The sequence below is a fragment of the Anomaloglossus baeobatrachus genome, chromosome 12 (genome assembly GCF_048569485.1).
Source record: "Anomaloglossus baeobatrachus isolate aAnoBae1 chromosome 12, aAnoBae1.hap1, whole genome shotgun sequence".
Classification (NCBI taxonomy): Eukaryota; Metazoa; Chordata; class Amphibia; order Anura; family Aromobatidae; genus Anomaloglossus; species Anomaloglossus baeobatrachus.
In genome coordinates, this window is record NC_134364.1 from 100,015,184 (window position 1) to 100,029,552 (window position 14,369).

General features: G+C 48.6%; 1 protein-coding gene across 1 annotated transcript in view; it reads right to left on the bottom strand.

Moving 5' to 3' along the window:
- Positions 1 to 204: 204 nt before the first annotated feature.
- Positions 205 to 14,369, bottom strand: part of LOC142257819 (angiopoietin-related protein 5-like) — a 41,150-nt gene continuing 26,985 nt past the window's right edge. The window contains exons 6-7 of the mRNA XM_075330051.1: positions 657 to 842; positions 205 to 559 (exon numbers count right to left, since the gene is read on the bottom strand). Of these exons, the coding sequence (XP_075186166.1) occupies positions 249 to 559; positions 657 to 842 (497 nt within the window). The 3' untranslated portion in view covers positions 205 to 248. The remainder of the gene's footprint in view (positions 560 to 656; positions 843 to 14,369) is intronic.

The following is a 14,369-nucleotide window of genomic DNA, read 5'->3' on the forward strand; positions in this document are numbered from 1 at the left end:
AGCTGGAAATCAAAGCAAATCCAACCAGTCCAACTGTGCTTGTGTTATTCTGACATCTGAAACATAGGAGACCACTCTCCGTTGTAGTACCCCAGTGACATATGGTCGAAATACTCACTTGCCTAATAATTGTGCACACAGTGTATAATATATTTTAGACTTATTTATATGTAAAATTTAAATGAAATAATAAGAATATTTGACCTTAAAACATTTTAATGACACAAATTACTTTATAGAGTTAAGTGTTAATTCTTCTGTGAGTGAATCAGATACATTTCGCTGAATTTCAAGGACTCTAAATTTCTCCACGATGGCCAAGACACATATGACCTCCAGTACAGATGTTCTGGTGCTGCGTGCCAAGCGCCATTCAGATTTGCCAATCCGCAGGCGTTAAACCACCAGCCTGCTTCGTATAGTTGACTGCAGCTCTGAAACTTTATGTCAGTAAGGCCACACCTTTGGTTACACTTGTCGTGGTAATTATCCCAAGTGCTGAAATAGCTGCCATGCTGGTTATGTCTGGGAATTTTTGCAGATCCAAGGAAAGCATCTCCTACAATGGAAAATATGGAATATATTGTTCATACTTGACAATGTTTTTTACCTTATAAAATATGGTTTTCCCAATTTTTACCGATTAATCCGCTCACCTGCTGTACCCGAATAATTTTTTGCTGACAATTTATAGAAATTATTAGCATTTCCAATTGTAAAGGATCCGTATTCGGCATAGGCTTCAGCCCCAGAAAAGTCCCCCAGGCTGATGCGCAGTTTGCAGGGTCTGTCTGTCTGGTGCGTCATGGCATTAATGTGCTTGAGTCCAAGCCAGTGTTCACCTTAAACAATAAAAAAGTCAATTTGTTGAGTAATTTGCCATAATTTTAACTCCTTACCGAGACATGCCAGCTCCCCGTTTTTAATGCGGGCTCAGGAACTGAGCAGATGACAGCTCCATTCAGCCTGACGTATCAAAATATAAAATTAACCCAATTAGTAAGTGGTGTAAATCAAAAAGCCTGATTTGTGTTTTTTGGCAACAATGCCCAAAAAACCCCAAAAACTACTGAAAATAAATACTATACAGGAAAATATCTTTTTGTACGAATTTCCTTTTTTTCCCCCTTTTGAAGTAAGAAAAAACTAAGCATGCTTGGTATCATTCATAAAATGAATGATGTCCTTCAAAAATGCAACTAGTTCAGTATAAAAAAAACAGCCTTCATATGCTAAGTGGAGAGGAAAATAAAAGAAGTTGGAAAAAGAAGGGAAAAAGCAAAGGGGAGTTATCACAGTCAATATAAAATATTCGGCCGATAAGACGTCAGAGCGCACTGCTTTCAGTGCTCAAGTAGATTGAAAATGGGAGTGATAGTCTTAAGGGTGCTTTACACGCTGCGACATCGCTAACGATATATCGTTGGGGTCACCTCGTTAGTGACGCACATCACAGCGTGTGACACCAAGGAGCGACGATCAACGAGTGCAAAAACGTGAAAAATCGTTGTTCGTTGACACGTAGCTCCTTTTCCAAATATCGTTGCTGCTGCAGGTACGATGTTGTTCGTCCTTCCTGCGGCAGCACACATTGCTGTGTGTGACACCGCAGGAAAGACGAACATCTCCTTACCTGCGTCCACCAACAATGAGGAACGAAGGAGTTGGGCAGCATGTTCCGGCCGCTCATCTCCGCCCCTCCTCTGCTATTGGACGGCTGCCGTGTGACGTCGCTGTGACGCCGCACGAACCGCCCCCTTAAAAAGGAGGCGGGTCGCCGGCCGGAGCGACGTCGCAGGGAAGGTAAGTCCGTGTGATGGGTGTTAGTGATGTTATGCGCCACGGGCAGCGATTTGCCCGTGATGCACAACCGACGGGGGCGGGTACGCTCGCTAGCGATATCGGTACCGATATCGCAGCGTGTAAAGTACCCTTACGTCTTTGAATAATACAGTGGAACCTTGGTTTACGAGAACAATTCGTTCTGGGACTGTGCTTGTAAACCAAGTTACCCATCTAGCAAAGCAAAATTTCCCATAGGCAATAATGCAAGCTCAGACAAATCGTTCCACAACTTGTTCAATGTCCCATCCTGGTCGCCTATTGTGCCATTCCACACACACACAAACACACACACATTATGCTCACCTTACCTTCCATTCCATCGCTGGCCTCCTGATTCTTGTAGTCCGCAGGTACAGGATGTGTATCGGGTAACCATCGCGACCAATGCCGGAGCATCCGCTGCCAGCGCACTGACGTCAAAGGCATGAGCCGCTTGCCTCTGATTGGTTAAGCGTGCTGCCTTTGTGAAGCAGCTGACAGCGGAAGTTCCTCTACCCGATACACATCATGTACCTGCAGACAACAAGAACCGGGAGGCCGGCGATGGAAATGAAAGTAAGGTGAGCATAATATGTATGTGTGCATGCGTGTTTGTGTGTGTTTGTGCATGTTTGTGTGCTTTTGTGTGGACGTCAAGAGCGGGTCAGAACGCGGTAAAAGTACGGAACCGGAAGTGTGTGCGGTGAGTATTTGCTCGTACAGCAAAGCTTGCTCGTAAACTGAGTTACAAATTTACAGCAAGCTTTGCTCGTATAGCGAAATGCTCGCACAACAAGTTACTCGTAAACCAAGGTTCCACTGTAATCCAAAGATTACTCAGTATGATACATAGGGAAATGCTGTAGCTGCATAATCTGTGAATTCCATAGTCTAACATATAGACCACTCACAAAAAGTTAGGGATGTTTGGTTTTCGAGTGAAATGTCAGAATGATCCTAAAATGCCCTCCAACTTTTCAGGTGAACTTAATGTGACCTTCTCAAAACTTTTGGATTCACATGTCCAACTGTTCAATGTTTCAGGACTATTTTGCATAACTTGTTCTCTAACAAGGAGCTTAATGGCAAAATTCACAACAGGTGTTTGACCCATGAAGCACCCAATACATTTCAGGGATTCAATTAGAATTGATGTTAAACAGTCTTTTTCATCACGCTGTTCACATTTTCACATCAGGAGACCAAGTCTAAACCAACAATTGATCAGCTTTGCGAGGCTTCAAGCAGGATTTTATCAGACGCAAGTGGCCACTGAGCTTAGAGTGTCACAGAATGTGATCAGCAGGTTGTATAGAGACACAGAGAGACTGGAAGAGTCACAGAAAGGCATAGAATTGGACATCTTTTGGCCACATCTCACACTGATGACTGCTTCATAATGAACAATGCCCTGCAGAACCAGATGATAAATGGCACACAACTGCAAGTATAAGGTGGCCATAAAATAACCTAAGGTGTTTGGAGCCATGTGCAGACTGACCCAGTGGACAGAATTGGCTGAAAATTGGTATGTATGCTATTCAAGCCTTGGGGAAATGGAAGGCATCTTAAAAAAAAAAATTACTAGCTTACTTGTTCAATATGGCTGCCATCATGCATGGTGATCATGTTCATCCTATGCAGAACATGCTCGACGCTTGCATGTAAAATGTCTGGTGGGATGCTGTGCACTTCCAAAATGATGGAGTTTTGAGGTCAGCCAGGGTGTCGACATTTCCCCTATAAACACGGTCTTTCAAGTGTCCCCACAACCAAAAATCACAAGGATTGAGATCGGGCGAATGCAGTGGCCATGTGTGACGCCCTGGACTAGCCAGGTAGTCACATACATAACACCATACACCCCCCCCACCTTAGACAGTTACAACAGTTAACCAAAAACCCTTGTTGCCTCCCTCCAGGGTCTGATGTCCACACCAGGTGGGGCGGAGCCAGACAGTTGGCCCCACCCACCGAGGAATTCACAGGCCTGGAGGCGGAAAAAGGCAGTCAGTTGAGAGTTCAGTTTAGGAGTTGAGGAGAGTGGAGCTGAAGGTGACAGCTGAAACACTGCGTGTGCCTGGGTAGGAACCCAGGCACTGACAGCAAGGTTGGCAGACGGTGGTGGCCGTCTGCAGGAGTTAGCGGAACTCTGCAGAGCCGTAGGACCGGAGTTGGGCGGTGGCCCACCGGTACCGAACCGGGGAGCGGAGTGAAGCTAAGCACACAGGCAGGGCCATCGGACCCCGACCAGGCTTGGAGCTGCCGACAATAGTCAAATCCGAGTGTGACAGGAACCCCAGGGGTTTCCCAACAACCAAGTCCCGTTAGAAGGCAACCGTCTGCACCGAGAGGATATACAGCCACCGCCACAGGCTAGAGATCCAAGGGCCAGCGCCTGTGGGCAAAACAGGCTCCTACGGCACCTATACGCCGGGGAGCAGACTACCGGTGGGCAACCACAGGAGTCAGAACATTCTAACAGGTGCAGGGAAAGACAGCCACCATCAGCCATCCGGGGAGAGCACAACAACACTGCAGCCGTCTGCGGGACCCATCCATCCGGCCGTTTGGTTTACCAGAGACTCTGTCATTGATTGTCTGAGTGAGTACACCAGTGCCGGCACCGCGCCGCGCTGTCCCTGCAACCCTGCACCCCCAGCCATCCAGCCTCCCCGTTACACCACCGGGCCCCGGGATCACCAACCCCTACCCACGGAGGGGACAACATCCTAGCTGCTCCCTACCATCTCTCCCGGGATACCTGTCACCAGCAGCGGTGGTGCTAATAATCACCACGACCCGTGGGTGGCGTCACGAACAATCTCCCAAACAAACCACCCCTTTTCACGCACGGGTGAGGAGCGCTGCTCGAGTCCCTGGGTCCGGCCCACTGCTCGAGCCACCGAGCAGCAGCAGCAGAAGCCCCCGACCCGAGCGAGGCGAGCGCGTCCCCTCCGCCCGCGAAAACTTGGTGTCACGAACAGGATAGAACCAATCTACCTACCGGTAGAAGTGCGCCTTGCAGTCCCCGCCGGTGGCGTCTGGCCGAAAATTTTGAAATTACGCCATCTTTTGGCGCGAAGATTTCCCGCTCAAGCGTCTTCCCCAAGCAGGGAAGGCGCGAAAGTGAAGCCCTGCCCCCAAAGAGGAAGTGCTAAAAAAGAACCAAGGAGGGATGGGAAAAAGATGTCTGCGCCCGACAGAGCAGTCGGAGGAGCGGCGGTCGCAGCCGCGGCGGCATGTAACTAGTGCTGCAGCGTGCAGGGATGCCAGGACTCTGCCAAAACACGTTCCTGGATCTAGTCGCAAGATGTGCCAGGAGCTCCAGGCCCAAGTCCACTTCATGCTGGCGAAGGAGATGAAGGGCCTGGTCGCAACCGTTTGGGCATCCGGAGTGGAGGTGGTCTCAGAGGAACGGGTAAGCGACCCACGCCCCTATGTCCCTGAGGGATCGGTCGTTACGGCTGGGGGGCCCGGCCTGCTGCCGTCCACCATGCTACCTCCCTCACTGCCCATGCCCATGGCCAATGCCCCGACCGACCTGTTACCCCTGCTACCGGTAGCGGAGCCCGCAGCGTCTATGGGAGAGGGCCCATACCTGGGGCCCCCGGGCCTTACCTTTGTCACCACCCTGGCACCCGTCCCGGCTTCCATCCCGGCCGCGACGGAGATGACGACGGCCACAGCAGCACGCCCGGCCGCAATGGAGGCGACCCTCGCACAGAAGCCAGCACCGCAAGTCCTGCTGACCGCTCCCAGACACCCGGCCTCGGCTGAGGCACGGCGGGGATGCAGCTGCCAGGAGGCAGAGCAGGCCACGTCACAGCGGGGTCCCTCATTACCAAAGGTACCGGTCATTGCTGGCACGGAGGGCCTCTGTCTAGGCCCATCCCCCACTCCGCCTGAACTGGAGCAAGCAGAAGGTGCTCCACACCGGGAGCGGCAGCAACAGCAAATGTGCCGTGGGATTGCTGTGTAAAGAAGAGGAAAATAAAAGCCTTTGTCCCCGTTGGGATCCCCAGCACCGTGTTTCCGTTGAATAATCAATCCGAAGTTTCACCTGATTATTCCGGTCATTGCCGGCAAATTGTCCCCGGAGGGACTCTATGTGTTTTACCGCCCACATGAGAAACTGCTCATGGACATGGCCGAGAACTTGCAGGCCACCCACGAACTTGTGGGCTTGTAAATAGTTTTGTGGGCCGTTTTCCATCCGTGCCGTCTCCGGAGAGGCAGATTGGAGGAGGGACCCGCAGCGGAGCAAACTGGGGTCCGGCCACCACTGGGACCGGTGGCCATCCTCCGGGGGTCAGGGGTCCCCCTGGACGTGGGGTCCCCTGAAGTGACAGCCGGGTGCGAGATACCGTACCCGTTCCCGCTCGGGTAACCTGGACCAGGACTGGGGTAAAGGGGTGCTGCCCATTTCTTAGGGGCAGCATCAAGGTTTAGGTTAATTGGGTGGGAGAGCGGAAGAAAATGAACCCGTCCGTAATAAAAATGTTAATGTTTGAAATGTTAAAATACCGTGTCTCCCGTAAGGGAAGAACTAAAACATGCTTATGTTGAATGTTGATATGTTAATTTATCTTTTGCAGAAAACAAAATAAAACCGGTAATGGACGGGCAGCCCGCGGACGGTCTGCATTTTACCAAGGGGGAGTGTGACGCCCTGGACTAGCCAGGTAGTCACATACATAACACCATACACACCCCCCACCCTAGACAGTTACAATAGTCAACCAAAAACCCTTGTTGCCTCCCTCCAGGGTCTGATGTCCACACCAGGTGGGGCGGAGCCAGGCGGGTGGCCCCATCCACCGAGGAGTTCACAGGCCTGGAGGCGGGAAAATGCAGTCAGTTGAGAGTTCAGTTTAGGAGTTGAGGAGAGTGGAGCTGAAGGTGACAGCTGAAACACTGCGTGTGCCTGGGTAGGAGCCCAGGCACTGACAGCAAGGTTGGCAGACGGTGGTGGCCATCTGCAGGAGTTAGCGGAACTCTGCAGAGCCGTAGGACCGGGGTTGGGAGGTGGCCCACCGGTACCGAACCGGGGAGTGGAGTGAAGCTAAGCACACAGGCAGGGCCGTCGGACCCCGACCAGGCTTGGAGCCTCCGACAATAGTCAAATCCGAGTGTGACAGGAACCCCAGGGGTTTCCCAACAACCAAGTCCCATTAGAAGGCAACCGTCCGCACCGAGAGGATATACAGCCACCGCCACAGGCTAGAGATCCAAGGGCCAGCGCCTGTGGGCAAAACGGGCTCCTACGGCACCTATACGCCAGGGAGCGGACTACCGGTGGGCAACCACAGGAGTCAGAACATTCTAACAGGTGCAGGGAAAGACAGCCACCATCAGCCGTCCGGGGAGACCACAACAACACTGCAGCCGGCTGCGGGACCCGTCCATCCGGCCGTTTTATTTTCGGTAGACCATATGCGACAGTTTTGTGCATTCACTGTTCCATTTAGATAAAAATGCGCTTTGTCGTGTGACGCCCTGGACTAGCCAGGTAGTCACAGGTAGATCCCCTGCACAAACACCAGCCCCTAAAAAGGTATCATCAGCCAACCTAAAAACCCTGAGTCACCCCTCTCAGGTCTTGACGTTCACACCTGGGGGCGGAGCCAGGCTGTTGGCCACGCCCTCCAAGGAGTTCGGATAGCCTGAGGCGGGAAAAACACAGCAGATCTGTTGGAGAGCCCCGTGAGGGAAGTAAAAAGGAGAGGAGGTGAAGTGAAGTAGAGAGGAGTAACGTCTGCCAGGGATCTGGGTAGGAGCCCGGATACCCTGTGGCCAAGAGGCAGACGGTGGTGGCCGCCTGCAGGAGCCGGGAAGACGGCTGGTGGAACTGTAAGGGACCAGGACAGGGTAGTGGCCCGCCGGTACCGAACCGGGAAACCAACTGGAAACCGGAGCACCAGGAGGGGTACTCAGACCCAGAACGATGTCCAGAAGCCACTGGACCACGTCAAATTCACTGATTGAGGTCTGGACCTTAGGTCCTTTCCCGTCCCAAGACCCGAAAGACGGCAACAGCCCACCGAGGGGGATAGAAAGCCACCGCACAGGCAGAGAGATCCCACGGGCCAGCGCCTGCGGGCAAACGGGTTCCCCGACACACATAAAGCCGGGGAGCGGACTCCCGTCGCTGAAGCGAAGGAAGTCAGCATTCTACTACAGAGGTGCAGGAGAAAGGCAGGAACCATCAACCTGAGTAAGGGGCAAAGCGCAGCCGGCTGCGGGCACCGACCACCATCCTTTTGGTTTACCAGAGACTCCAGTGTATTTATAATAGTGAGTACAACAGTGCCCTCAGGCAGCGCATCGCACCGCACCATCCTGCCCGTACCTCACAACCACCGGGCCCCGGGACCATCACACCCTGCCCATGGAGGGGTCAACACCAGGCTGCATAACACCGTCCCCGGGAACCTAGTTAACGGCAGCGGTGGTGTCCAAATTCACCACAACCCGTGGTTGGCGTCACAAACTTAACCCCCAAACAACCGCGGCCTCGGCCGTGAACCTCCACACCAAACACCACCCCTCACGTAGCGCCAGCATCCCTTCAGAGCGACATGACCCCCGGGTCATTGAGGAGCTCGAGCCACCCACCGACGAGCACGGATCCGAGCGCCTCGGCAGCCGGCTGAGCCCCGGGGCGGTACAGTCGCACCACAGAACAATCCATGGCCAGTTGCCATCCACTTCCACTCTCGCTAGAAACATGAATGCAAATGTCATGCGAGTATCATTGTCACGAGGAAGAAGTTGTTGATGATAGCTAATTTTCTACGGGTATGCCTGTAAGACTTTTCGGAGGACTTTCCACACTGTGTTGTACGGGAGCCCCAATTGCCTGGAAAAACTGCGTGCTCTGCTGTTCCCAGCAGGGTTGTTCGTGCCCTGTTCCATGACGGCAGTGGCAATGTCCTCCACAACCTCTCTGCTTACCAGTCATTGCCCGCACCCTGGTTTAACAGCCAGTAACCCTGTTGTCATCATCTGTCTCAGTGAATTGACAGCCATTGGACCACTGTGTGTGTGAAGGTCTTTCAACGACAAAAGGCTCTCAGTGCAGCTGTAGCATTCCTGGCATTCTCATAAAACAACCGCACTAACAGTGCACGATCCGGCAAAGAGACAGGCATCTTTCAGACTGAGTTGCAAGGCGCGATCACTGTACAGCATAAAACAATTTTCAAGATGCCTTCCATTTCATCCTGCATTGAATAGCATACATACCAATTTTCAGCCAATTCTGTCTGCTGGTTCAGTCTGCGCACAGCTACAAACACCTTAGGTTATTTTATGGCCACCTTATACATTTAAGAGAGGTGAGAGGCATCCAAGTGTCACATTAGACAGTCCAAATCATTTACATCAGTGTGGTCTGCGTGCTAGACGACCTGCAAGGTACCTGACCACACCACCAGGCACACACATCATATAAGCTAGACAAGGAACCAGGAGACCTCAGTGCTATAGCTGTATAGTCACTCAGTGTGATATATAGGGAAGTGTTGTACCTGCATAGTCAGTGTGATATATAGGAAAGTGCTGTAGCTGTATAGTCACTCTGTGTGATATATAGAGAAGTGCTGTATCTGTATAGTCATTCAATGTGATATATAGAGAAGTGTTGGAGCTGTATAGTCACTCAGTATGATATATATAGGGAAGTGCTGTAGCTGTATAGATAAAGGTACTTTACACGCTGCGACATCGCTAGAGATCTCATTAGCGATGTGAAATTCTAGATCGCAAGTACGATCTTTCGAGATTGCACATGCGTAAAATGACCTATGTGCGATCTCGAAAGATCGCACTTGCTATCTAGAATTTCACATCGCTAATGAGATCGCTAGCGATGTTGCAGCATGTAAAGTACCCTTTACTCAGTGTGATATACAGAGAAGTGCTGTAACTATATAGTCACTCAATGAGATACATAGGGAAATGCTGTAGCAGTATAGTCACTCAGTGTGATATATAGACAAGTGCTGTAGCTGTAAAGTCACCCAGTGTGATCTATAGGGAAGTTCTGTAGTAGTATAGCCATGTAGTGTGATATATAGAGAAGTGGTGTAGCTGTATAGTCACTCAGTGGGATATCCAGGGATGTGCTATAGCTCTATAGTCACTCAATGTGATATATAGGGAAGTGCTATAACTGTATAGTCATTCAGTGTGATATATAGAGACGTTTTGTAGCTGTATAGTCACTCAGAGTGATATATAGAAAAGTGTTATAGCGCTAAAGTCACTCAGTGTGACATATAGGAAAGTGCTGTAGCTGTATATTCACTCAATGTGATATATATGGAAGTGCTGTAGCTGTATATTCACTCAATGTGATATATAGGGAAGTGCTGTAACTGTATAGTCCTTCAGTGTGACATATAGGAAAGTGCTGTAGCTGTATATTCACTCAATGTGATATATATGGAAGTGCTGTAGCTGTATAGTCACTCAGTGTGATCTATAGGGAAGTGGTTGAGCTGTATAGTCACAAAGTGTGATCTATAGGAAAGATCTGTAGCAGTATAGCCCTCCAGTGTGATATATAGGGAAGTGGTGTAACTGTATAGTCACTCAATATGATATAATGCAAAGTTTTGAAACTGTATAGTCACCCAGTGTGATATATGGGAAAGTTCTGTAGCAGTATAGCCATGCAGTGTGATATATACAGTACAGACCAAAAGTTTGGACACTCCGTCTCATCTCTAGAATAACTATTAAGAGGAGACTTTGTGCAGCAGGCCATCATGGTAAAATGGTTAATCAGCTAGAAGTCCAAATTTAAGTGCACACTTCATTTGAACATGATTACCATAAACTCAGCACTGGGATCAACCCCAGCCAAGTAGGAAGTGAGTAAACACCACAATAAGTTTCAATATATTTAATTTTTATTCTCAATCAATTTCATTTAATTACATATATACACGAGAGAGTCACGCTCCCCGGGCCCCGACGCCGTTCCCCACTCACCGATCCGTTCCCCTCAGCTACACGTCCTCCTCGGCACCCTCCAGGCTCCTGGTCTCCCTTTCCAGGTGCTCCTCTGCGACCCAGGACACCCTGTCTAGCTTCCCTGCATCCTCGGCACCGCTCCCTGCTCTGGCCGCCGGCACTCGGGTATTGCGTAAGCGCATTAGGGCGCGCGCGTGCTCATTGACCTTCTCTTAAAGGGCCAGTGCTCCTGAAACAGGATATTGCCTAAGTCAGGATTAGAGTATATAAGGAGCTTCCTGCCATGAGGGCTGCGTCTGTTCTGTGAGTTCTGTAGCTAGGAGTCCAGGTCCCTCCTTCCTGTGTCTCCTTCTAATCTTGTGTCTTCCAAAGAACCAGTCCTGCCAAGCCTAACCTGGTCCTGTCCACAACCTGTCCGAGAGGTCCTACGGAGACTGTCCTGCCAAGCTATACCTGGTCCTAATCACAACCCGTCCGAGTGGTCCTATGGGGACTGTCAGCTGAGACTCCACCACCTTCTCCAGTCTCACCCCGTTTCCTAACCTCGGCTTCACCCGGTGACCTCTGCCTCCTCTACCGGTTGGACTCTGCTCTCATCTAACGGCTCTACCCGGCACCGGTACCTGGGCACCGTCATCTAACCTGGCACCCGGAACTCTAGGTCCCCAGGGACTTCCTCATTCCAGCTTCTGGAAAGGACTCTGATCTTATTCCGCTCTGTGCTTCGGCAACCGTGTCCCTGGTCCCTTTGGTGAGGTTGCTGGATTATCCCAGTCTTGGGGTAGCTCTGCGCTGCCTCACCGGAGGTGTCCGGGGCATGGCCCAGAGGATCCACCACCCAGACGCAACAGAGAGCCACTTGGGGGGCGCAATGCAATCCAGATATAAAAAATACAATTCTGTCTACCATTAAGTAGAACACTCTATCTATATGTATAATAATCACTATATATCAATAAACTTCTACAGCAAAGATTATTATTGCATATTATGATCTATTCAAGATCAGTAAGTATATAGATTAGTGATTCTAATACCCAGTATTTAGTGGGGAATGACATATACACTGTATATAGTGGAAAAGGATTATATAAATATATCTAATCCATAACCATTTTTGTAAATTCGGCTATATGGAAAGAATCAATTGCCTCAAAACCGCACATATGGTTAAATCACCTATACAATAAGGCCAATAGACACTACTGCCACCTAGTGTCCATTGTATCAATTAAACCTATTAGTATTATAATGCAGGCAGTGGCGGCTGTAAGTTCCATACCACAATCTAACATAGATGTTGAAAATATGTTTCCCAAATCTCGTTCATATTAAATACATGATAAATACCTGGATAGATGAATTCCTAGATAGAGAATCTGTGGCCGCGCGTCCCACCACCCCTGACGTACGTTTCACCGCTCGCTTTCTCAAAAAAGGGTGTGGACACTAGGTGGCAGTAGTGTCTATTGGCCTTATTGTATAGGTGATTTAACCATATGTGCTTAATGGTAGACACAAATGTATTTTTTATATCTGGATTGCATTGCGCCCCCCAGGTGGCTCTCGTGTTTATATGTAATTAAATGAAATTGATTGAGAACAAAAGTTAAATTATTTGTAACTTATTGTGGTGTTTACTCACTTCCTACTTGGCTGGGGTTGATCCCGGTGCTGACTTCATGGTAAAATAGCTGCTAGGGAACCACTGCTAAGGACAGGCAACAAGCAGAAGAGACTTGTTTGGGCTAAAGAACACAAGGAATGGACATTAGACCAGTGGAAATCTGTGCTTTGGTCTGAGGAGTCCAAATTTGAGATCTTTGGACCCAACCACCGTGTCTTTGTAGAAAAGGTGAACGGATGGACTCTACATGCCTGGTTCCCACTGTGAAGCATGGAGGTGTGATGGTGTGGGGGTGCTTTGCTGGTGACACTGTTGGGGATTTATTCAAAATTGAAGGCATACAAAACCAGCATGGCTACCACAGCATCTTGCAGCGGTGTGCTATTCCATCCGGTTTGCATTTAGTTGGACCATCATTTATTTTTCAACAGGACAATGACCCCAAACACACCTCCAGGCTGTGTAAGGGCTATTTGACTAAGAAGGAGAGTGATGGGGTGCTACACCAGATGACCTGGTCTCCACAGTCACCAGACCTGAACCCAATCGAGATGTTTGGGGTGAGCTGGACCCCAGAGTGAAGACAAAAGGGCCAACAAGTGCTAAGCATCTCTGGGAACTCCTTCAAGACTGTTGGAAAACCATTTCTGGTGACTACTTCTTGAAGCTCATCAAGAGAATGCCAAAAGTTTGCAAAGTAGTAATCAAAGCAAAAGGTGGCTACTGTGAAGAACCTAGAATATAAGACATATTTTCAGTTGTTTCACACATTTTTAAGTATTTCATTCCACATATTTTAATTCATAGATTTGATGCCTTCAATGTGAATCTACAGTTTTCAGAGTCCTGAAAATAAAGAAAACTCTTTGAATGGCAAGGTGTGTCCAAACTTTTGGTCTGTACTGTAGGTAAGTTCTGTAGCAGTATAGTCACTCAGTGTGATATGTAGACAAGTGCTGTAGCTGAATAGTAACTTAGTGTGATATAAAAGGAAAGACTGTAGCTGTATAGTCACCCAGGGACGTTCTGTAGCAGTATAGTCATGTAGTGTGATATATAAAGAAGTGCTATAGCTGTAAAGTCACTCAGTGTGACACATAGGGAATTGCTGCAGCTGTATAGTCACTCAAGTGATATATAGGGAAGTGCTTTAACTGTTTAGTCATGCAGTGTGATATATAGAAAAGTGTTGTAGCTCTAAAGTCACTCAGTGTGACATATAGGAAAGTGCTGTAGCTGTATATTCACTGAATGTGATATATATGGAAGTGCTGTAACTGTATAGTCATTCAGTGTGATATATAGGTAATTGTTCGAGCTATATAGTTACACAGTGTGATCTATAGAGAAGTTCTGTAGCAGTATAGCCATCCAGTGTGACAGATACAGTACAGACCAAAAGTTTGGACACACCTTCTCATTCAAAGAGTTTTCTTTATTTCCATGACTCTGAGAATTGTAGATTCACATTGAAGGAATGAAAAATATGAATTAACACATGTGGAATTAAATACTTAACAAAAAAGGTGAAACTACTGAAAATATGTCTTATATTCTAGGTTCTTCAAAGTAGCCACCTTTTGTTTTGATTACTGCTTTGCACAGTCTTGGCATTCTCTTGATGAGCTTCAAGAGGTAGTCACCGGAAATGGTTTCACTTCACAGGTGTGCCCTGTCAGGTTTAATAAGTGGTATTTCTTGCCTTATAAATGGAGTTGGGACCATCAGTTGTGTTGTGCAGACGTCTGGTGGATACACAGCTGATAGTCCTACTGAATAGACTGTTAGAATTTGTATTATTGCAAGAAAAAAGCAGCTAAGTAAAGAAAAACGAGTGGCCATCATTACTTTAAGAAATGAAGGTCAGTCAGTCCGAAAAATTAGTAAAACTTTGAAAGTGTCCCCAAGTGCAGTGTCAAAAACTATCAAACGCTAC